This window comes from Amblyomma mixtum, chromosome 2 (assembly GCF_055824585.1).
Source record: "Amblyomma mixtum isolate Tamu chromosome 2, ASM5582458v1, whole genome shotgun sequence".
Classification (NCBI taxonomy): domain Eukaryota; kingdom Metazoa; phylum Arthropoda; class Arachnida; order Ixodida; family Ixodidae; genus Amblyomma; species Amblyomma mixtum.
The window spans coordinates 160,756,765-160,782,326 of NC_143013.1; the positions used below are offsets into that span (position 1 = coordinate 160,756,765).

General features: G+C 43.1%; 2 protein-coding genes across 2 annotated transcripts; both read left to right on the top strand.

The window, feature by feature from the left end:
* The first annotated feature begins 12,729 nt into the window (after nt 1–12,729).
* On the top strand, nt 12,730–17,319 carry LOC149361418 (uncharacterized). The gene is made up of 3 exons (XM_089568073.1): nt 12,730–13,103; nt 14,964–15,052; nt 17,011–17,319. Exons 1-3 carry the CDS (start codon nt 12,791–12,793, stop codon nt 17,317–17,319), a joined length of 711 nt encoding a protein of 236 aa, XP_089424199.1. The 5' UTR covers nt 12,730–12,790.
* Nucleotides 17,320–22,056: 4,737 nt separating this feature from the next.
* LOC149361419 (BEN domain-containing protein 5-like) lies at nt 22,057–25,355 on the top strand. The gene is made up of 3 exons (XM_089569511.1): nt 22,057–22,171; nt 23,570–23,792; nt 25,128–25,355. Exons 2-3 carry the CDS (start codon nt 23,642–23,644, stop codon nt 25,235–25,237), a joined length of 261 nt encoding a protein of 86 aa, XP_089425637.1. The 5' UTR covers nt 22,057–22,171; nt 23,570–23,641; the 3' UTR covers nt 25,238–25,355.
* Nucleotides 25,356–25,562: the final 207 nt, after the last annotated feature.

The following is a 25,562-nucleotide window of genomic DNA, read 5'->3' on the forward strand; positions in this document are numbered from 1 at the left end:
GCAGAGAGAGAGCGCCTGGCCTGGAGATACATCGCGACGCGGAGCGGCGTGCCCTGGCCTAGCCGGAAGGCGATGCGGCGATGGAAGACGACGTGAAGGTCCGCCGTGTATCCGATCACGTGATTTTATCACGCAACTCGGGAGAGAAACCAAAGCTATCTGAAAAGGTGTAACCAAGATAAATTTGTACCTCTCGCTACGTATATCCTGGCATAGGTTAACTAAGCCACTGCCAATTTTTTTGCGTGAAACACTGTCACGAGAGAAAAAGAAAACGATAGACCTATGAAAAGGCATGTTAATTGGCACGTAACACTTGAGAGAAATAGAAGGGCGAAGAAAGGAGAGTGCCGTGGTATTTTTAAGGAGATGGAGAAGAAGACCACGAATCCGAAAACGAGGCAGAAGAAGAAGAAAATGAAGAGGTATAAAAGGAGGAGTTGCGAGGTGGACAGGAGGAGGAACGTTCCAGGTGCGGAGGACGCTGGCGCACGGCCGCCGGCTGCTGCCAGAGGTGTTTGATCGTAAGGCCCACTGACTCGAAGTGGTCCCCATAGGCTGATGCCCCGGTCCCGTGGATCACGACGCTGACCGCGTATTCGGAAGGTGAGCGTTGTGTTAACACCTCCGAAACGCCGACTCAGCCAGCCGCTGGTTTTACCTCCCAGACCTCGTCACCGGTGTGAGGACGCTCCTACGTCGGCATCCAGCTTCACCTAATCCTCAAAATTCCTGTCGTAGAACAGCGGCGTCTCTTGAAACAAGGTACCACCTGGGATTTTGTCCGTACTCCGCGTCCGACATAGCGTGCGGACCACCCGCTTTTGGTATCAAGCCTGTATGAGTGCGGCTGTGATTTACTCGCCAGGACCTTTAGTGTGGTAGGACTACGGTGGTTGTCTGCAGGATTATCTTTGTGCGTGCAGTGCGCTGTTTTGTTAGTTCTTTAGGCACGCATAAATTGTGGCATCTTGAGTTTCCCCTTCGAAGCCTTTTCTCTGGTTTATATGCTTGCACACACACAGAATGCATACCATAAAACTTCGCAACCACACTTTTCTGTGGCACACACACTTTGACGCAAATTTTCTCCTAGCCGCTTCAATCCGGGGAACGTGGAATCTGCGTTCCTTGAAGCTACGCAGCAACATGTTAATTTGGCTAAAAAGTTGCGAGGAACTTTAGCGGCTAAAGTGGTGAAAGGCGAAAGCCTGAGTGCTGCATTCTGCTGCGCGATTGTTCACTTCCCATTCTGTTGGTGTATTAACTGCCAATTAATGACGCTCAAGCTTCGCCTTTAGGAGTGGAACGCGACAGCGCGTTGTAGCGCTGCCACGGAGTTCAAGGAACGCCACAACCCGTTGGGCACGATGCATTGCCCTTTGAACGCAACGCTTTTTGAGGAAAGGAAATGGGGCTGTAATTCTCAGTCATCTCGGTGGACACCCGAGCCGCACCGTACAGGAAGGGAGGAAGTGTGAGTGAACGAAGAAAGAGGGGCCATAATGAAGAAAATGAAAATTGTATTTGAGGAAAGGAAAATGCGCATTAGCTCTCTCACATATCTCAGTAGACACTAGTCGAAAATTGTATTTGAGGAAAGGAAGTTGCGCAGTAGTGTAGTAGTAGTGAAAACATTTATTATTTTTTTTTTCAAAAGGAAGAGTTAGGGAGTAGGGGGATGGGGATAGATAGATGTGGAGCTTCAGTGGTCGGTCTTCCCTAGTCCAGGATCCCGTTGGCCTCTGCCGCTGCCTTGGCCCTCGTCACCAGCATAAGCTGTGTGCTAACTGTTTCACATATTTCGGTGGACACCCGTCAAAATTCGCGCGCGTCACGACAATTTGGACCAATCTGAAACGCGGACAAATACGCCTTGCTCGTCGGTAAATTGGTTTTTGAGGAAAGGAAATGTATCTGTCTGTTATATCTCGGTGGACACCTAAACCTCGCCGTAACGGAAAGAGAGGAAGATGGGAGTGAACGAAAACACCGTATTCACTAGACGCACCTTTGTTCATTCCAAACCATCGAGCTGGCATGGCGGAGTGGTAGCGTGCTCGACTCGCACTCCGGAGACCGGGGTTCGATTCCCAAGCTCGGCCAATTTCTTACTCGGTTTTATTTATCTGGTCTTACTAGATAGGTTAGTTAGACTAATTGGTTAAGTCAGCAATTAACTAAACTCAGTCAAACTTACTTACGATCCCTTTAATTGGTTGCATGGTTAGTAGCACAAGTACAATTGGCCCCGTTTGAAATTCGCGCACTGTGACGTCACGACCGTTTCGACCAATTGAAAAGCGTGACATTTCTGTCGACAGCTCCTGCTCACAACGATGAGGCATTAAAGGCTTCCGCCTTAATATCTAGACGTTTGGGTTAGGCAAGCCGGCACTCCGAACTGATGAGATTAAGGGAACGGCTGCCAACTATAGTTGCAGATTAGAGAAAGACGGATGCATAAACCGATCTTCTACATTTGCATTTTCACATGACACACCCTGCGATGTGATTGGTTTTCTCCCAACCAGTTTTCTCCGGAGAATTGTTCTAGCTTACTACTGCACTAAATATTTAAAGCACTTAATTAAATAACTGTAAGGAAGACTCTTAACCTGTTTGACTGGATTTTTGTGTAGAATTGTGCTAACCAGGTTCTCAACGAACTGTAATGAATATATCTGGGGATAATCATAGCTTTGAACGCTGAAGGCGCGTGGCAGCATTAAGAGATTTTCTCGACCTGCCCATGTGACTGGTACTAAAAACTCTCTATATTCGTCTAAGGACCAAACAGTAACACATCTGATTTTCAGGTGTTATTTCTTGCACACTTCGCCGTCGCAACCGAGGGGCAATCATACGGTTAAGTTGCACAAGGCCGAGCAGCCGATCCGCCGATCGGCTTGCCCGGCAGTACGGCCGCTGCGAACCGCAATGAACCTGTGGAAAATTATGCAGCTTGCCTCTTGTGCCATCAGATGGAGCCAGAACATTGCATTGAGAGTTTTACAGCCAGCTGATGAGGGCCTGCCAGCCAGTAATGGTCAAAGGGCATGCACGGGCGGGAGCGCTGCCGGCAATTGCATTTGCCGGCAACATCTTTTAGTTTTATTGTACACCAGTACGGCGTAGCAAACAGCTATTCTCATGGATTCATATATGGAGGGGGGCAGAGTCTGCTCGCAAGTTTTAGGTGCACTTGCACAGTGTGGGAGATAGGGTGAGCACTTACTACCACTGCCACGGCTAGCAGCAGGGTTCAGCCGTTCAGAAAATATGGGCTACAGGGATCATTTCCAGACTTGTACAGAGTGTGTCTAAGGCACGAGAGATACGATAGAACCAAATTGGCGTCACTCCAGTGTATGGCTGGCAACCGTTATAAAAATGAGCTTTGTTTTTCTGTTCACGCAATGTTGAGCATGTGTTCAGCCAACAGAAATTTAACTGAAATTTAACTTTAGTTATGTTTACACAACACTCACTCAACAGAAGGTATGTGCCCCAAAACTCAACAAATATGGTGCATAATTACTATTAAATTTCTGCTGTTTTTTCTTTGAGAAATATATTTGACAATACGTGGTTTGCAACCATCCGTGACACTGTGTGCGACTCTATGAGCTGTTCCGACAGGAGAATGTAATACTACTTTAGAAATATTCTTCTACCCTTAGCAAAAACTAATACGTTTGAAATATACGGCGGGCTATTTAGATTGCATTTTAGACATATTTTGTATTCATGAATGCACTAAGAATATGTAGGAAATACTTTCCTGGAATTTCATGCTTGGTATTCGAAATATATATTCTTAAAATATGCCAAATATACCTCCCTTAAAGCATACTTCGAGCACTTTTCAAATATGTGAAAAATATGTACGCAGCATTAGCATCATGTCAGTGTATTAACAGTGTAATTTCAGAAAGATGAAATTAATTCATCCAAAGTATACTCCAATTCTAAAAAACGGGCAGTCCTTGGAAGCGTATATGTATGCAGTTTTAGCATCTTGTCAATGTATTAAAAGTCTACTTTCGTAAATATGAAGTTAATTCATCCGTAGTATACTTAAATTCTAACAAACGGACAGCCCTTTTAAAAGTATTTGCAGCACACCTCTAGCTGCTGTTGAACAGTCGAGTGCTCGAAATCGCGTTTCGGGAAATGGCATTTGCGTGTTGTCAACGTATTTGAAGTCGACTTCCGTAAATACGCAACTAATTTGTCCAAAGAATACTTAAATTCTAGCAAATTGGCAGTCCGCCTTAGCATATTTGCAGCACACTTCAAGCTGCCGTTGAATAACCGAATGCTCGAAACCGAGTTTCGGGAAATTGCATTCTTATGTTGGCAATGTTTCTAAAGTAAATACGCAGTTAATCCGTCCAGGTAGTTAATTTCTAACAAATCGGTAGTCCGCGTAAAAATATTTGCATTACACTTCAAGCTACCGTGGAACAATCTAGAGCTCGAAATGACATTTTAGGAAACAGTGAAAACTCCCCCTTTTCTGTCGTCCTTTCGTTGCAATACAGTAATCATATCGCGGGAACATCGCAGGACAAAGACGAGACGTGACGAGAACGCCTGCGTTGTTCCCGTGCTATGGTTACAGTCTTGCGATGAATTACCAACCTGCCCAAGGCTTTTCTGTTCTAAGTCCAGTAGTTTATCGTAACTTCTAGCAGGATCGTAATCACCACTTATTTACACTACGTGCGGAGAACGTGATAACATGATACCGACAAAGACGCCTTGGGAATTTCCGGGCCTGAATATGCCAGCGAAAAGGACCACAATTGACAAGGCCGACCGGCTCACTTACACGCCCGTGTATCTATTGGTTGACAGTTCGTCTCCTGACCTATATCTAACGGAAGTTACGACTAGCAATGCTGTTCTACATCGCCTCCCGATTTGAACGCGACCAGTAGGGCACACCTGGGATAATGTTTGTGCCCAGTCTTTGCGCAAATAACGCCTCACCGGGCAAGTTAGTGCATCGCTCTCGGTGGCTATATATAAAACAAGCCAAGTATGGCGATTGTTGGAGGATTTGTTGTTTCCTATCTTTGCCGTTCCCATGTCATCCCGTGACCTAATGCGCTTGTAACTGCGCTTGTCCGATTTGTTCTGCAGTTGAAGCATTCACCCTTCTCATTCTGTGAAGACCTTTTTGAAGTCGAAGTGAATATAATTTTAATGTATTAAATGTATATTTTAGTGCATTTCTAGTATTATCTAATGTATTTATTGTATATCTTTAGTATATTTTTAATGCATTATAAATATGCCAAGCGGGCAAAAATGCACTTTTCACGTATATTAAAGAAAGTTCAAAATATTATTTGCAGTATGCTTAGAAAGCATTTAGTTTAAGCATAGGAACAAAAAAATGCGAAATAAATATGAAATTATTACAATACGTTTGAAATGAATTTTAAGCACATCCTCTTTTTCGCTAAGGGTACTCTTGAATCATGCAAAAAGAAAACTGCGCGAAATGCGGGGAGAAAACAGAAACATACACGACAGTACCAGCGCCAGACGTAGCGCCGGTACTGTATGATCATCACCATCAACATCATCAGCCTAACTACACCCACTGCAGGGCAAAGCCGTCTTCCATGTCTCTCCAATTAACCCTGTCCTTTGCCAGTTGCGGCCACTCTATCCCCGCAAACTTCTTAACCTCATCCACGCACCGAACTTCCTGCCGTCCCCTGCTACGTTTGCCTTCTTAAGGAATCTACTCCGTTGTTCTTAAGGACCAGCGGTTATCTTGCCTTCGCATTACATACACGGCCCAGGCCAACTTCATCCTATTGATTTCAACTAGGATGTGATTAACCCGCGTTTGTTCCCCGAGCCACTCCGCCCTCTTCTAATCTCGTAACGTTACACCAACCAATTTTTCTTTCCATAGGTCGCTCCGTTGTCCTTAACTTAAGCTGAACCCTCTTTGTTAGCTTCCACGTTTCTGCACCATAGGTGAGTACCGGTAAGATGCAGCTGTTGTATACTTTTCTGTTCAGGGATATTGGTAAACTACCATTCATGATCTGAGAGCACCTGCCATATGCGCTACTCCCAATTCTTATTCTTCTTGCTATTTCCCTCTCATGATCCGGATCTGAGGTCACTATGAGCCCTAAGTAGTCATATTCTCTTACTACTCCCAGCAGCTCGCTACCAACTGCGAACTGCTGTTCCCTTGCTAGGCTGCTGAACATTACTTTGGCTTTGTGCATGTTAATTCTTAGCCCCACCGTTCTGCTCTGCCTGTCTAACTCATCGATCATGTTTTGCAGTTAATGTCCTGAGTGGCTTAGCAAGGCAATGTCATCGGCGAATCGCAAATTACTCAGGTATTCTACATTGACTCTTATCCCCAACTCTTGCCATTTCAGACCCCGGAATAGCTCCTGTAAGCAAGCGGTGAATAGCATTGTCGAGATTGTTTCTCCCTGCCTGACACCTTTCTGTATTGGAATTTTACTGCTGATTTTATGGAGAACTATAGTAGCTGTGCAATCGTTACAAATATTTTCCAATATTTTCGCATAACACTGTGCCGCACCATGACTCCCCAATGCCTGCATGAAAGCTGAGGTTTCCACTGAGTCAAATGCTTTCTCGTAATCAATGAAGGCTATATATAGGGATTTGTTATATTCTGCGGATTTCTTTGTCATCTGACTTATAGCATGAATGTGGTCTATTGTAAACTATCCTTTACGAAAGCCTGCCTGATTATTTGGTTGACTGAAGTATAAGGCTGTCCTGACTCTGTTAGCGATTACATTAGTAAACACTTTGTAGGCAACGGACAGTAAGCTGATAGGTCTAATTTTTCAAGTCCTTGACTTCTCCTTTAATATGAATTAAGATAATGTTAGCGTTCTTCCAAGCTTCTGGTACAAGGCACTGATTGCGTATACAAGTTGGCAAGTTTTTCTAACACAATGTCTCTTCCGTACTTCAAAAAATCTGCTGTTACCTGATCCTCACCACCTGCTTTCCCCCTTCGCATTGATCCTAAGGCTTCCTTTTCTTCCCCTTTCGTTACTGCTGGGATATCTCATTGCTGTGCTCGACTGCATCTCTCAGTAGCTTGATGATCACATTCGCTACTGTATGCATTTGTGTACAACTCTTCGGCTGCTGTATAACATTTTACGTATTAAGAACGCATGCAGCACCTGTTAAAATTCTCGTAAACCGCTCAGTCATTTTCTGGCATAGAAAAAAGTGCTTGTAGTGCAATATGCTCTATCAGGCATACCTACATAGGAGGATTAGTATGTGCGCTCATAAAAAAGGCGATATTTTTTAGTGGTTCATTTCAATTGTTTATGCATGAATCAAGGCCTCCAACTAACAGATCAATGCATGCGAACTCGATTACTTCTACTACATGAAAAGAAATATTAATAGTAATAATTTACATAACTTTGCTGATCGGCAGGGCACTACCTGCGCAGATCCGGACGCCGGTGGGCAGGACTATATAAGGGTTGAACCGAGATTGCGCTTATGATTGAAAAGTTATGAACTTTTATTTCATGCCATAGCCTAGTGTGAAATACTGTTCCATGCTGTTTATCTGATGGATGTGTATTTATATGTATGCACAAGTATGTTTGTGCGTATATCTGGAGCACTACACGAGTGGGGAGCTCAGCGTCACGTTAACGAGAAATGGCAGCAAAAATGTGAATATACCGCCGGGAATTGCATCGGTCGTCAGTCCATCTGCACAATGCGAATGTATTAATAGGATTTCTTTATTTTGTGTTGTGTTAATTTAGCGCATACTCAAGAGAAATTCATGTGCCAGTTATCAACAAGCGCTCCATATGCTGTACACACTGCATCACCGAAATCTCTCCACGTTTTCAACATACTTTCAACAGGGTGTGTTGCGGGCTGCTGTAGTTTCAACATAAAGTCAACCATGTTTTCGTAACAGAAGTATGATTCGCGGGGCGAGCAGCAAGTGTCCTCGATACTCTGGCATGCGATCAGTGAGGTTTTATTCTTACGCAGATTTAAACTTGTATACCGAATAGGTGCGGAGATTATGTTCCGACCATACCTCAACCTTTGGCCGCGAGCCGCTGTTGGGTACCGTGTTGAGTAGGGCCTCAAGCTGAAAGCAAAAACAGCATGGAACTTGAGGCAAACACTATAGTAAGGCACACAACTACAAAGATACAATAGGTAAGACTTTTGCAATAGACTTCCGCTTGTGCGTCGATAGTGGGTACCTGGAGTGTGCGCGTCCTTTGCTTAAGGCGCAAGTGAGACTTGCAAACGACCTGCCTGAAAACTGTAAAGTAGACATTCGTAGGGCGCTATGGAAAATGCTTAAAACGTATGAAATTGACAATTCCCTCTCTTGTACAGTGAGTGTCCTACCAGCGCATCATATGATGCCCATCTATACGACCTATGTGGTTTCGCCGTGAACACCTAATGATATTCGGCCAACAGAAGTGGCTTACCCTATCAAAAAATCCAACAGTCTCTCCTTGTTGGCCCTTGAATGGCAAACAGGAATTGCTATTGGCACTCTGTTTGTCAAACAAGCCAGTAAGCCAACACCAACAGATTCCTTATTGGGCCGTGTTGGCGGAACGCGAAATTATGCCAACACCAACAGAGTGGCTTGAATGGGAAAGAAAATCCTGACTGGTACAGCTGTTGGTCAAAGACGCCAGTAAGCCAACACCAATAAGTGGCTTGAATCGCAAGCAGGAAACTTGTTGGGTGAACACGCCATGTAGCCAATAGCAACGTGCAAACAGGTAAATTTGTATGCGCAGCAAAATATTGACACTGTATGCCATGAAGACAACCCGTACGGTTATTCAGTCAGCATGCTTTGCTTCGGATGGTCTCCTTCCGTGTCATAGGTAATTTTCTGTGCACTAATAGAAAAGAATCGCGGCTCGATTTTCAACATATCAACGCGATCCAGTCTCCATGCATGTGCGGTGTGTTCGTTAAAATGGGCAGTGAAGCTCGAATGAGTTTGTCAAAGTAGATACCACACTGATCAATGCATACATCGCCGATTAGCTCTATGCATCGCCGAGCTCAGTCACGCATATACGAGGGGGTACCCAAAAGAAACCGGACTTATTTTTCTTTGAACTTATTTGTTCACATTTTAAGCACAGACCTTCAATCTCCTTCAAAGTATTCCCCACTTGCAATGATACGCTTGTCGAATCTTTCATTCCATTTTTCAAAACATTGTTTAAATTCATCTTTTGTGATGCTTGACAGTGCCTCCGTCGTTTTTTTCTTCACCTCAGCAACATCGGCGAAACGCTTTCTATTCACCTATTTTTTCATTCTAGGAAACAAAGAAAGTAGCACGGGGCAAGGTCGGGAGAGTATGAGGGTTGAGGAATAGGGGTAATGCCATTTTTGGTCCAAAATTGTCGTAGAGACAGACAGGGCTTTGTGAGCAGGGGCATTGTCATGATGGAAAAACCAGCCACCCGACCGCCACAAATCTGGCCGCTTCCACCGCACACTGTTGCCCAATCTTTTCAGAGCATCCAAGTAGAAAGCCTTGCTAACTGTCTGACCCTGCGGAACAAATTCTCAATGGACGACTCCTCTCACGGCGAAAAAACAAATCAGCATTGTTTTGAGGTTTGGTTTCACCTGACGAGCTTTCTTGAGGCGAGGTGAATTTGAAGTTTTCCATTGGCATGATTGTTGCTTTGATTCAGGATTCGATTCAGGAACACTTGAGTTGTCCCCATAGCATCGTCCTTGTACGTCTTTCTTAATATTTCAAGAGTTTCCATTCAACTTTTTCCGAGCAAAAATCAGAATTTCACCGGCGCGCGCTGTTCACGAAAATCAGCCATTGCAAAAACGACATTCACACAAAACAGTCGTCACTCTAAAACTCTGCCTAAACTAGCCTGACCTCCTTCAACGACGGCACTCGGCTTACTGACTCTGGAATGTTCGTTCTATGCGCTCCTAGTGGCAAAACGCGGTACCACAGAAGCTTTGCCGACCAAAAAATTTAGTCCGGTTTCTTTTGGGTACCCCCTCGTATTGCCTTCGCGTCTACGCAATTCATTCGACGGCTGCTGGATGTGTTTTGCAAGAGTGCGAATAGCACTGGATGTTATCGTAGCGCGCAGATCTAACGCATATCGCCATGCTTCCTTGCAGTGGGTCGATGAATATGCAAGCCGACAATGTGCTGTTAAGGCTCGCCGCGCAGCTATATATGCGTTCCTTCCTACGTATAAACATTTGTGAAATGTGCATTGCATATGAACGCGTAACAAACAGCGACCGTGACCCAGCCGGATGGTGGCATCGAACAGTCAAAACCAATCCCGCGATTGCATTTCTTTAACAAATATTGGCAAGATTATATCTGACGCCAAGTTTCGGTTCGCGGCCGACTGACAAGCGCTCAGCAATCATACGAATTCGCATTAAAGCTATGCATTTGCCCTGTATGCGATATACTTTTCTTCATCGACGCGATCCTTTCGTACAGCGTATCCAGACCGCGTAATTCGTGCCAAAGAGGTCATTTCGCATATGCGACAACTAAATTACATGTCTGGACTAGTTTGAAGCGTAGCGTACGCTGGCTACATACATAGAGGAACGTACAGCTCACGTCGACGCACACGTTACGCGCAGTTGCCGGCTCGTTTGATTTTCCGGTTTTGCGGACCAGTACCATCTGGCGGGATAAGAAAATAAAATATTGTAATGTGCCCGCCCGTGCCGTGAAGTATATATGTGTGTACAGTTGTACAAGTCTGAGAACAGAACATTTAAGATCCGTCCATCTTCTTCGCACATCAATGCAGCTAATTCTCGTGCCTGCAACTAGCAGCGCACTGCCAAAGCCAAAAGTAAAGTACCACTCATAGTTCCTTAATTTAAAGGATGCATATCAGCATGAATCTGCACGCTTTTTTCATACTAATAAAGAAAAAAGGAAGGGAAGCATATTTGTACCCTCACCTCAAGATGTAGTTCATACATGTGCACATTATTTAGAATAAATATTGTTGTTGATTGATTCAATGTGAATTAAGACAAAACAGGACACACTGTCTCCTACATTTCAAGTTGTGTCCATAACTCCAAGTACACATTACTCGGACTAGCTCAGTACATGTAGGCGAAATTTGTTGGGCCACAGCGCCAAGGGTAACCGCATTTTCGAAATTCTAAAAACTGATATGGGTATTACTTACGATGGGCTACATGCCTCTCAATAATTAAGGAGCTCAACGGTAATAGTTTAAAAGTTAATTATTAAATGTTGGTTATAAAGCCTGCTAGTTAGCACGCCTTAGCTGCATTATGATGTAGTACACCACTGACAATGCTATGCCACAGAAAGCGCGCATCTAATTCAAATAGCTTATTTTTAAAAATTGCAGAAAGTCTTAGGTGAAACACCCTGTATACCAAGCGGACTGCTTTATTCTGCTCAAAGAAGCAAGGAGGAAGCACTGAGTGAGCGTTCAAAGTGTAGAGTGACTGATTTTTTTTTAAGACGCTGGTTCCGAAGTAATCTGCGAGATAGGGTGTAGCAAAGTGACCGAGGCGCCTAGGCGCCTTTCACCGCGCCTCGCAGGGTCGATGCATGGTGTCATGCATAGAATCAGTTGAAACCCTACAGCAGCCAGGTGCGGAGAGGCGCAAGCTACGAATCTCTCCGTGGGCTTCTTCGAGGCGTGCCATTATAGTGTACTAATTCTAGTACACTATTGCCATGCAACGGCCCACGCCAATTGACTGGCCACACCAACGAGCCAGCGGCCGGCACCGCTGATAAATTCCCTTCCTCGCACATAACCCGCCGGCCACTATTTTTTTACTGAAGCCTACGAAGAGAATTGCTCATTTCGTTCAGATACACTTCACGTCCTGAAATCCGGTAAAACAATGAGACCCACGAAATAAAGATTCAAAATCCGCTAAAAAATCTGCTAGCCGCTAGACAAACATTTTTCCCGCTAAGAGGCAACAACAGTCACTTAATTTAGCGGGAAAATCGCTAAAATGGCGACACTGAATTCTGCATGTACTTCGTATGAATTTCGAAGTCGAAATAAAAAATCATAAACTATTTGAGCAAGGTTGCTTGGACATTTTGCCTTTTCGTACATAAAAGCACGCATGTATATACGAGTACAGCTATAAATTATAACAGCACGTTTTACGTGGGAAAAGTACTTGTATGGTGTGTTAGAGATGACCGAAAATGGGAAGGGGGAGCGAGTAAGAATACCCACGCACACACAATTTTGGGGGAATAAAAACGGATATATTGTGGTTACAATTCAAGTTCGCGCACTTCAAAAGGGTTCGCACTGTCTTACACGCACGTCCGCTCAGATCGCTCGCGCACCACGCACTCTCGCTGCGCTTCTTGCCGCCGACGCTGATGAGTCGACGCGCCGCACTCGCGAAAACACAAAGCATCACAAACACAAACGGCGTCCTGACGGCACCGGGATGAAATGGAAGAGGATAGGCAGGAGATGCGGTATGCACTCCGGACCGAGCAACGCACCGAGCCACATTCACGTGAGCGCCACTCGAGGCAGGCGATGCGGTGTGCACTCTGGACCGACCGGCAAACCGAGCCAGATTCACGTGAGCCTCTTGAGTCGAGGGGACGACTGCCGCCGTCTCGACGGGAGTAGGCGCCGATGAGAAATTGCGTCGTACGATCGCTTACAGGTGGCACTATATTTTGCTGCGCATGATGCATGAAAGCCTATGCACGCCTTATAGTTTTGTCCGCGTAGTTGAGATGCGTCCATTGCCAAATCAAGGCGCGTCGCGTTGCAAACTTAGTGCGCATTTGCGGTTCGTTTTAATTGTTCCCGAAATGTTCGTCTACTGTGAGTACGTGTGTGATCATACAACTGCTGTTGTTGAACACACTAAAGTTCAGTCATTTGAACCAAAGAACGTCGCGGATTTCGATCCGGGAAAAAACTACAGCGTCTACTGGTGCGGCGACGACTTCACCGCTGGCGGTTACTACGATGCCAGAATCATACACATGACAGGTAAGTCGCCAAAAGGCCATCCATTGTATTTTTTTTTTTTGCGGCTGAACAACTTTTTGCGGTATTAGGAAGGTGTATATACAAGCGCGTGCCCTAAGTATGCATGACTTCCGCACCTGTGCGCGCGCTGCTCTACGCAACGACACAACCGTCTTGAGAGCTCAAAATGGAGCACTTTCGGGGATCCATTGGCTATATTATAGATATTTGTCGCTTCGTCAAGGGCTCGTGAAAATATTTTGAGGCATGACAAGTAAACCACGCAAAGCGCGCAAGTTGAGGTCGCGGGAAGCGGCGAATGGAAAACATGTGCTCTAAAGTTTCGATTTCTCTTTTTTTTTGTAATTCTCGTATCTTCACCTGTCTTCTAGCGAATAATTATAACGAAAGGTTGCGAAGTTCATAAAATGACTTGTTTTCTCATGCGTAGTTGTCTAACATTGTCAACGAATTGCGCTTCTGATACCCCGCCGGTGCCTCCCGGTGCCGGTGCCGCCGGTTTCGCGGGTCGCGGTGCCTCGTGTATTTCGCGGGTTTCTGCTCGTGTTTTTAATTTTATTTCAGTGAGTATTGGGCTTCATGTATAAGAAAAAAATGGCTTTATTGCACACAACAAGGCTTTGTGTACTACTAATTATACACTTGTATACTTCCTTATTAACCATTGATGTCCCGGGGAGGACTATATGAGGGTATTAGTTTTAATGACTCAGTAACTGTTGCAGCTAGCGGAGCGTAAAATCCAAATGTGAAATCAGCATACAAAGTTTTATGTAGTATGTATGTATACACATATATATATTAAATTAAGGTATATTTTATAAATAATGGTAATAGTTTTAACTGCCATCCCTGCTGAAAAAAGTTCTATGTTGCAATAAACTCATACAGTTTATCATACAAATATCATAGACTTATCATACAAATCATAGAAAATTATCATAGAAATGTCATACATTTCTATAAATCATAGTCATCATAGAGATGTCATAGAATAACATACAAATTGTATGATATATCATTCAGATTGCATGATATTCTATGATGAAGCCTCTATGAGGTTATTGCATCATAGAAGTTTTTTTCAGCAGGGATGCCCTCCTTGAGGCAAAACGCTGTGGGGTACATGTTGCTATAGTGGCTCAGCCGAGCATGTGTTTCTCTGTTTTTAGTGTTTTATAATTTATTACCATACAGAGTTCCTGCCCTCAAGGCAGGACAAAAGGAGGGAATATGTGCTCAACCTCAAACACTAAAATGAAGTGTGTATGTGCTTAGAAATTGTAATCAAGCTTTTACTGCTTAAGACGTTAATTAATGTGTCTTCAACTAATTCTTGCTCAACAAAGGACATATGAATGCAGCGTGAAGTACCGCAGCTGTGCCCTCTTGGTTTGAGCATCCACCTTGCGTGCAAGCGGTGTTGGGTTCAATCCCCATACAGTGCCCCCAGGTGCTCAGAGATGATGCAGTGTGTGCAAGGTTTCCCTTGGCCTGGTGTTTGGCATATGTGCGGTAAAATGCTCGAAAAATGTGTCTCTAATTTCACCTTGAGTAGACGAAAATTCCTTGTGCCATGGTGCTCTTTGGACAAAGCTGCCTTTAAACCAGTAAGATCTGCAATCATCATCATCTGGTAAGCTGCATACAGTATGATTGCAGTAGACGGAGAGGAACTTGTACACAGAATTCGCGGATGCAGGTTTGTTCCATTACAATACAAAAAAATTGAACATTTTGTAAAGGTTGTGTGCATATCAGATTGGAAAAATTCAAAATAATATGCGGTGCAGCTCCATGATACATTCTTAACCTTTTATCAATGCACATTGCTTCTAACTTTCTCTATGTGCTGTGCAGAATCAAAGGAGGAAATGGACATCTACAATGAAAAACGACACCGAAGACCTCTTATACCACCCGAAGGGAAGAAAAGGACAAAAGGAAAGGTAAAGTCATAGCTTTTAAAGGCTGGTAATATTACTTTCAAATGTGCAGTTTTGCACTGTAAAAGTGTGTGTCTACTTGATGAACAGCTCACAAGGTGGGGCTTGTGACTGGCCTTGAAGACAGATCATTGCCTCCAGATATCCACTTCTATTTCAAGCTGTAAAATATTTGATCCTAAGTAGGTTGTCGGGCAGGTGAGTTACATTTATTGAAAGCAGTGTTAAAAAATATGGCCATGGGAAGAAGGTGTACACACGAAGATGAACGGACAGCTAATCTATATTCAGGGACTGCTCCACATTAAATACACTGCCTACTAGGATGCCGTGCTGACATTTAGTATGCTCCTTTCCCCACACACTCTTCCACGTGATTCCTGGCTCAACTTGGATCAGCTTGCAAGGTCAGCTGACCTTTGTGCACCAGGCTAGCAGCCTTCTTAGGGGTTGACTCTGAGTGACCAAACACAGTTCTACTGGGTCATTCCATGCCAAACACCCCAGACGTTGCACACAGCCATCTACAGTTTGTTCAAAAATATTCATGGCAAGTTATGCCAATGTGCCTAATCAAAGCCTGAAACATTTTCGTTGAAAAAATTTATTTGTGAGGTCAGTGCAGCTTGAACATTTAGAGAAGGCTTTAATAAAAACACTTATAGTCGGATACAACTTAAGTCTGCAGTGAAGCTCCGCCCATATATTTAGCCTCCGCGCAAGAATTCCTCCACGACGAAAAAGTAGTCCGTTGCTTAAACATACCTTGTTACCTATAAACAAGCTTATTGCAAGAAAAAAAATTATGAGCTTTTGAATTTTGATATGGGGATTGTTTATAAAATCAAACATTCAAGCTGATTTCGTTTACTGTTCCGTTTACAAAAGTCAGGCTGATTTTGTTTCTGTTCCAATTGGAAAGCGGCGACTGCGCTCCAGTGTTAGCAACTGCTGTTTTTTTTAAGTTGTATTCTACTATAATATTAACATTTGGAAAATAATAACATTTAGAAAAGATTAATCATCATCATCAGCCTGCCTACGCCCACTGCAGAGCAAAGGCCTCTCCCATGTCTCCCCCCACAAAAAAAATACTCTGCCTGTCGATGGAACTGCATAACCAGGCCTGAAGTGCGGCCTGATCTCGGTGACCAGAACCGACAACGCACTTCCTCACCAGAGCAGGATTTGGCCACCCTGGTGTAGTACTTGGCCACAACCTTCTGTGAACAAACTAATTAAGAGAAAAGATTAATGAAAAACAAATTTTTAGAAAACACTCCACAATTTTTTCAGTGACATTTGCGCAGATTCTGGCTTTCGGCATAAATCAGAGCGTATAGGTTTTTACGGCTCAAATCTTTTTTTTTTTTAATTAAAGAAAATATGAAAATGCACCATTTCTGCTGTTTTTTTATACCAACTTGCTCTCGCATATTCAGAAATAGCCGTTTGGCTTCTCTAGATGTCTAGAACTTATAACCAATGTTACAGGTGATGAAACTGTGTACATTGAAGTAAGAAAAATACTAAGGTTGCAAAAAAGTGCATTTAGAGCCAAAACACTGGTTAATTTCACCCTGAGGTGATCCAAGTAAAAATACAAACAATGACAGGTTACATAGAACAATTTATTGCCTTTCATTTCTTACATTTTAATCGAGGTAATTTTTGTTTAAAGGGAGAAAAGAATTTTTGAAGTTGAGCTCTTGCGTAGGAAGTTGCAAGTTGCAGATATAGGAGAATTGCGACCTGCACTTGGACCTGTGAAGAGCCACATGTAGCTCGCGACCTACAGTTTGCCCCCCCCCCCCTCCTCCTCCCCCCTGTACTAGTGCATTGCACAACTTTCCCCATTATGCTGTGGCATGCTGCTGTCAGGATTAATCCTGATGGATTGCATATTTTGGTGTGTTCAGTAGGAAACAGTTCAGTAGGAAATTTTAATTGCGCCTATTCAGTTGCAGGTGACAAAGTCAGCAAAAAAGCTACGGCTTGATGTGCAGCGCCAACAGGAGCTGCAGTTGATTGAGGAGGCAGTGGTGGATGGAGCCGTCGACATGGTTCCTGTTGGATTGCACAACGAGCTGAAGCGCAAAACAGAGGCCTTGGAGATTGAACTGGCTGCGTTGAAGCAAGCAAGGGGTGACCAGCCAGCTACAGCTGAATTTGAAGCTCTTAAGGGCGAAGTTGGACAGCTCCGTATTCTGAATATGGAACTGCAGCGCAGCTTTACTTCCAAGCTCTTCGATGCTGGTAAATTTTCTTGAAAAGTTAGCTTCTTTGGAGCTGTTATGTCTTGATGCAGAGCATACTTTCAGATCCATCTACAGAATCATGTGTAGTGTGAAACAATTTTTTTGTTTCCCCCACACAGACACACACTTGTAAATGTGTTGTGAAGATGGTGGGGAACAGGTACTTCTAAACTTCTGAAATCCATCATAGCTGTGTGGAGGGATGCTTGTTGCTGTCGTGATTGCTTCCTCAAATTTCCAGTTAACTCGCTGGCTATAAGTTTCCAAAAAGACAGGAAGAGGATAGGCAGCTGGTCTGTGCAAAGAACCCTCGGTGTATCATGTGCCTTTTAACTTAACGGGAGATCATTAAGCATTAAAAAAGAATTTAAAATCTTTTTTTTCTTTTTTGAGGCAGGCCAGGTTTTTTCATTTATCGGAAATTTTTGTTTCTGCATGTGCTCATCGCGTTCAGAATATATATCAGTGCATGCTCTGCATATTCATTCATTCAATATCTTAGCTAGCGGAAGCTTCCTTAATTTCTTAGCTTTCATTTTCACTGCACATTAAAAAAACAGGGTGGCATATGCATGACTTTGGTAGCGCACATTAATGGCATGCCAGCACACAGTTCGGCACTGCTTATGTCAACAAAAGTTGGAAAGGAGGCTAGTTGATGGTGGACGCGCATTGCTAAGTGGCCAAGTGAAATCTTAGTGCATTATGAAACAGTAATCTGCAGTATTTTTGTTGGGAGCTCAGAAGAAAGAGCATGTTTCGCTTCTATTTAGGCCATTATAAGCTGATGAGCTGCATTACAGAAATGATCTAGTGTTTTATGTAGCCCTTCGTGCTGAGTACCAGATTTCCATTGGGTATAAAGAACAATTGCATTGTTTTCAGTGAAAATTGAATCTTAGCCTCTTCACTGGTATGTTGTTGTTAATTTGGCAGCAAAGGACATAATTATTGCTGGTAAAATCAGATTGGAAATCTTTCCACTGGCTGATTCAAACTTTTGAAGTCTTTGCTGAAAAGGACAGGTTGCCACCGTTTTGAAGTTAATGATGGTCTAGCATATCCTCTGAGATGCGCGCAATAAAATTGATGTTGATACACATGCTTCATTCATGAGAACGGCCAGTGATGGCTACACCTGTATTTCGTTTCTAGGTTCTAGCTTATGAAAGCTTTGTTTTCAGTTTGTTTTGAACACGCTACCGTACTGATACAGGTGAACCTAAATTTTTGTTTTGCGTCCCTTTAACATATTCCTCATATATATTTCTTTGCTTCTAATTTAGGAAGACTACAAAAAAAATGAAACTAACATGTATAAGTGCTGAATATTGTTCCTCGTTCATGCATTATAACTGCAGTGCAGTAGAATAAACAAGGTGTAAGCATTCTATAGTGCTGTTATTTGGAAGATGCAGTGTGCCCACAACCATGCAGTGCCGGCACCAAAAGAAATGTTCTAAAATAGGCTAGCTGCGGCTGTCACAGGACTGAGCTGATTAGAAATCAGTGAAAAAGGTCTGATTTTTCCATGCACATAGCTAGGCTTTTGATCATAAACAGGAAGCCTGAGTATGTCATAGAAGTTGCCAGACTGAAGCAGGAAGGTTAGCATTGTATTGAACAAATAACCCAGCCACAGGACGAAGGACAGGGAAGAGACAAGGTGCACACTGCGACTGAAACTAACAACTGTGCAGCAAGTTTTCTTGGGAGATGGATGTGCTTCATTAGAACACTGTTGTTAGTTCCAGTTGCAGTGTGCGCCTCGTCCCTTCCTTGTCCTTCAGCGTTTGCCTGGGTTATTTGTTCAATACAGTGCACCAGCTGACCCAGATTGCAACTTTTCTGCTAAAGTATGTACCAGTACTGCAGCCTGTGAACCATGGAATTACCCCTCCTGCGGCCTCAGTGTTGCAGAGTAGGCAAGGCAGATTTCGTTTGCAAACAGTATCCAACAGCAGGAGTTCAGTTTCATGACACGCAGGTACTGCTTGCAACTATAGCAGAGATTTGGATAGCATGGTGGAAGGCGACAAGCTGGATAACGTGGAAGTAAACTCTTGTATACAGGTAAAAAAAAGAGTTGTATGAAGAAACCTAGCAAAGTTTATCGGTAGCGTTGCATTGCTGTTTGTAAAGCCGATACAATTTCTTCCAGTGTCGTGGCACTGGTGAACATTGCCATAGGGGACAATAAATTTTTACCTTTTCTCTAAACTCTACTTCAGAGAAAATTTATTGTTCGATACGGCAATGTTTACTCAATTATGACATTGGAAGTAATTGTATGGGCTTTCCAAATAACAAGGTAATGCTATCAGTAATCTTTTCTCGGTATTAAGTTGCGCTGTGAGCAAAATCATTAAGTGCCAGCTCAATGGCCTGTGTTTGATGAATTTATGTGATACCTGATTGGCATTGATATCCTCAGGTATAGGAAGCTGGAGTAATGAATTAACAGAAGTGTTTTAGGCAACTAAACTTATGTACTTAAAAACCGAATTATTCACTCTTATGTGCTATGATATGTAAGGGGGAAAGAAGGGATTACTTTTAAATTTATTTTTCTTTTTCAGAAGTGAGGCTGATATATGCAGCTGCCTCTGATCTTCCACTGAATATTGTGTATCAGCCCGCACTAGATAGTATGGAGAAGAATGTAAGTAATTATTTGTCCACTTGCATTCTTTTACTTTTCTAAACTGATTTGAATGCCTCTGAAGCTCTTTACTTGTAATATCTGCAGGACAAGCCTCGGCGAGCGTTGCATCCCCACAGTGCCAAGTTCAGCATGGTAAGGTGTATACATTCTAAACACGTATTGGTTTGTTGAAATGGGGTTTGCTGGTGGCAGTTTCATGACATTTCAGGACGTGTGTTTGTAAGCAGAATCTGTAAACTTCTTGAACCTAGGGAGAGAACACTTTTTAGTTGAACCGGGTCAATTTGAGAGTTATCAGAATGATAGAGCACCGTTGCATTACCATGTAGACTGACACAGATGCTATGCTTAACTCCTTGAATGTGAGGCTAAAATGAAAGTGCTGACGTAAGTATACCTTTCACTGGCGAGACTTTGCACGGCTGCTTTGTCTGATGTGGCCGTGCAACAGTCGGAAGTACTGGCATGCCTTACTGCAAATAATTATGGAAGAGAAATTCCTCTGCAGCTCCTTATAACTTGCTGTTCCTACAGGACAAGCCTCGGCGAGCACTGCTTCCCTGGAGAGCCCAGGTCTGCTTGGTAAGATACACTTTCATGTTTTGGGTTTAGTGATCTGACAGTTTAGTGCTGTTTTGGATCGTAGTCGTATGTTGGGAGAAAAAAGCCTCGGTAGTTGGCTAACTTGTTACTTGCTGCACCTACAGGACAAGCTTCAACGAGCACTGCTTCCCAGAGCCCAGGTCTGCTTGGTAAGATACTCTTTCATGTTTTGGGTTTAGTGATCTGACAGTTTAGCGCTGTTTTGGATCGTAGTCGTATGTTGGGAGAAAAAAGCCTCGGTAGTTGGCTAACTTGTTACTTGCTGCACCTACAGGACAAGCTTCAACGAGCACTGCTTCCCAGAGCCCAGGTCTGCTTGGTAAGATACTCTTTCATGTTTTGGGTTTAGTGATCTGACAATTTAGCGCTGTTTTCGATCGTAGTCGTATGTTGGGAGAAAAAAGCCTCGGTAGTTGGCTAACTTATTACTTGCTGTACGTGCAGGACAAGCCTTGACGAGCACTTCTTCCCTGGAGAGCCCAGGTCTGCTTGGTAAGATTCTCATTGTACTCCCGTGTTGGTTTGGTGATCTGAAAATTTTGATCTGCTTCAAAATATAGTGTTCATAAGCTGAAGCCGACTCGCCTGGGAAAGTTTGCTTAATGCTTGAAAGCCAATGAGCATCAGACCAATTTGATGTTGCTGAGAATTACTTAGCACCATTGCACGGCCCATGCAGTACGAAAAGAATGCCCTGATTAATTCTTTGAAAGCAACAATACATGAAAGCACTTTCTGAAGACTACCTGTTCGTCTTACTGCCAAGGCTTTGCACGGCTTCTTTGCCTGCATTAGCCATGCAACAGTCTGGAGTGCCTGCGTGCCTTATTGCAGGTAATAGTGGAAGAATAACACATCTGGAACTCCTTTTTACTCACTCCATCCGCAGGACAAGCCTCGACAAGTGCTGGTCCCCTGGAGAGCCCAGGTCTACTTGGTAAGATTACTCGATTGTTGGTTTGGTGATTTGACAATTTTGATCCACTTCAAAATATAGTGTTTATAAGCTGAAGCTGACTTGCCTGGGAGAGTTTGCTTAATGCTTAAAAGCTAATGAGTGTCAAATAATTTTGGTATTTCTCAGTTATTTAGCACCATTGCATTCTCCATACAGTGCGAAAAAATGCTATAACTCCTTTAGAGTGAGAATAAATGGAACGCTTTCAGAAGATTACCATTTCCTCGAATGACTTTCCATGGTTGTTTTGCCTAATATAGCCACGCAACTGTCTAGATTATCTGCACACCTTAGTGCAAGCTTTAACTGAAAAGCAACGCCTCTACAACTACTTTTTACTTGTGTACCTGTGGTACAAGCCACGACGAGCACTGCTTTTTTTTATATCAGTTTCGGAGTAGAGGTACCACATGCAGTGTTTGAATATTCCAGCCCCCATGAAAAAGTTAAGTATATAAGAAGCTATGTTAATTGATCATTTTACGGTTTGATCATCCCTGTGCATGCACATTTTATACTTTTTTTGGTGTCCAAAACAAAAAGTCAATTTTTGTCTTTGTGCAGGAGAAGGAGGCCATGGCCACTGCCCTGTCACTGAAGCTGACATACAAGTGGGCTCTACCAGGGATGATGGAAAAGTAATCACCTTTCTTTTTTACAAGCAAGCATGTAAACATCTGGTGGAGATGGTGTTCCATGGCTCCCAGTTTTACTGTAAGGACTGTGCTTTAAAATATAAAATATCTTGTCAGCTTAAATGGGACGACAAATTTCTTATGGTCTAAAGTAGGCTTTTTGAATTATTATAGATAGATGTGAACAGGTAGGCAGACAGCTACAGTATTAATTTTAAATGAGTCTCAGGGGAGCATTTATGGAGAAAGGTGGTGGGGCATTGGTAAATTTCGTTTAAGGAAAACATGCAGAACACCATTTTTTTTAACAAAAGGCGAAGAAATACATGGCTAAAATGTGACTGCTGCCCCAAGAGAGTGCCGTATATCCGACCCTATGTTAAATTAAGCCTACTCAATAACATTTTGAGTCTGCTTAATTTTTTGTTTAGTTTTAAGAGTGCATAGGTCAGGAAGATAGCACCTCTAAGGGAATAACCTGTAGCACAAGCATATTAATTGCTGCTTTTCGATGTGGCAGAAGACTTCAAGCTGCTAATTGGGTGCTTGCAAGGAGAGTTAATTTGTCATACTGAACTGCTGTTTCATGTGAGCAGTAAATTTACAAAAGCCTCTCCTGCATTTCTAACCTGCTGTCAGGCACTTTAGTTGTGCAGCTGGTAAGCCTGTTCGCAACACAGGTGCATTGATCATGCTTAAACTGCTAACAATGTCCAATGTATTGAACAAGTTGCATAAGCCCATGTTATCATCAGTGGTGTATTAGCTTTGAATATTTTGGGGCCAGATGTAGAATCCACTTTCTCCTTAACTATATTGCTCAAAGACAAATTTAGGCAGTCGTTTTTGCATTCATGTCTAAACTGGAACACTATTTTTGTAAAGAACCCGTAGTAGCTTTTTCTGATTGATAGCTCAAGCTTTTGTGGAGTATGGAATCTGGAGCAATGTTTTGTCATATTACGCGTTGCTGTTGTTATTGGAGTTTGAAGTCTTATGTGGGCAATACACTAATGTGACGCTTGAAAAAAGTGACAATGCAACACTCTAAAAACTCATAAGGTGTGGTAGAACTGCTTTCATATGGATGCTATTGTGATATTCATGACTTCTGCATTTTTTGTGCTCCATACCATGAGACTCAGGAGAAAACAGTTGCCCAGCCTGTCATATTGGCTTTGAGGGGACTATACAAAAAGTGCTAAATAGCGTGACAGTTTTTGTTTTGCGTCATTGTCAAGTGACCTTAAGTCACCATCATGTGCTAGAGTACTATGTAATGCTTGATGGTGCTACTGAAAGCTCCTCTGTCAAGGTACTTATAGCCTCAGAGCGCAGAAAGAGGTCTGAAAAAAATAGGCCGCAGGAAAGTATTAACAGCTGTGTGCACATATTTTGCAGGTCTATGCTGGAAGCGGTGCCTGGGTGGAGCCACAGGTGTGGACTAGGCTCTTCCAGGCGCCATCCGACTCGATGTTCTGCCGGATGGCGGCTCAGGTGTACTGGAGCACAGAAGAGTTAAAAAACAGGAGTTTGACTGGAACGCTTTCAAACAGAAGCCTGTCTCTGGGCAAGACAGAGCCAAAGCCTGCATTGACGCCGCAGAAGCTGACTTCTCTGAAAGGTGTGTTGACCCTTTGGTGACTCTTTTGCTTTATGTCTAGCGTTGCTCAGTTAGTAAATGGCGACGTAACAATAATTTGGAACCTAAACTTCTCATCATACCTTGTGGGCTGTGAGTTTTGGTACAGAAGCAAAAATGTTTCAATGACTGCACTTCAGGATACAACTTGTCCACAGGTTATTTACAAACACTAGACAAGCAGGAAGCTGTTTGCTGGAACTGGTCACATTAAATGCATCATCATTTGCATCATCGTGTACGTGCAAAGTATGTTAATAAAACTGGAATTAAACAAATTTAGGAAGTCATGACAGACCCATTGTTCAAGGAATTTTCACCACCGGACAACACTGCTTATAGTTCACAGATCCAGAGCTGTGTCCTGTAATTAATGGCAGCTCACTCACTTTTAAAGTTATCATGTGTGCATTTTTTTCAATGCAGAACACTGCGCTATACCACAGCAGTTAATGAAGCTGGTTCTGCAGCAAGCTGTATTACTTAAACTTGTTCTTCTGCTCTTAACTAAGAATTCATTGTGTTCTGCCCATAGTTATTATTGAAGCGTTAAATGTTTGTCCGTGGCAGAGCTTACAGAGATACGGAGGAGAAATTGAAGTTGGCCTAGCTGGATTTAGCTCAGCAGTCTGAGATTGAGTTCATATATTTTAAGAAGGCTTCTCATAAATTTGTTGTGGTGTGTGGAATTTAACGTCCCAAGGTTACTCAGCCTATGAGGGATGCTGTAGTAGAGTGTTCTGGAATAATTTTACATCACCAGAAGTGTTAAACCTTTACTGACATCGTCCAGCACATGGACGCCTTTTGCATTTTGCCTTCATCGAAATTGGGTGGCCGCGACTGGGTTCGAGCCTGAATACTCAGGCTCGGTATCTGAAATCCTAACCACTAAGCAAATACAGCTAGTCCTTCTCATGAATATGTCGCAGTCTGCACTGACTACCTAAAAGCTCTTGACCGCGTCGAATCATCTCAGAAAAAAGTTTCTTCCTTGCAGAGTAGCATGATGGTGCTTTTATGCTGCCACTATTTTGTCAGTTTATTGTGTAAAATGTATGTTGCCAAAGGCAAAGTGCTACAATGCACTTGTATGAACCACCAGTGGCTATTGTGTTCCAGATTGGGCTGGCCCTTAGTCACAAAGCAATTTTTCATTTGGCTATATATAATGCACTATATGCAACTTTTGAAACTGCAGTCCTTGACTGCATTGGGCGTCTTTGCTTTACTTCTTCTTTTGAGAGTTGCTTGTGGAAATTTTTGTGTAATGCCCCTCAATCCATACATTGCCCTTAATATTTATTCTTTCTGCAGCTTTGTTCCGCCTCTACATGGGGGACACAAGCCCAGAGGAGTCTGCAAAACGGCTGAAAGCAGTGCGCAAGCATCTTGCTCAGAAACTGGGTGATGTACAGCGCAAATAGTGCGCAACATAATAAAGGTGTTCTGTGAAATTTTTTGTGACTGTTATCTAGAGACACACATTTTGCTAAAAAAGTTATTGCACCATTTATTTGCAGCATGCAGAAATAATTTTCCAGTTTATCCAAGTTCTCCTTTTCTAGTATTCAGATAATCGTTTTAAGCTTGTCCAAAGATACCAGCAGGATTGTGTGTAGAAACAATGTGAAGGTGCCATGGTCATGTGTCTGCGTGAGCTTCATGCTCACGGGCCAACAGGCCTTCAGGCATGCACAAAAGCAGGCCAATACCAGTAGGCCGACACCACCAGGCCAATACCAGTAGGCC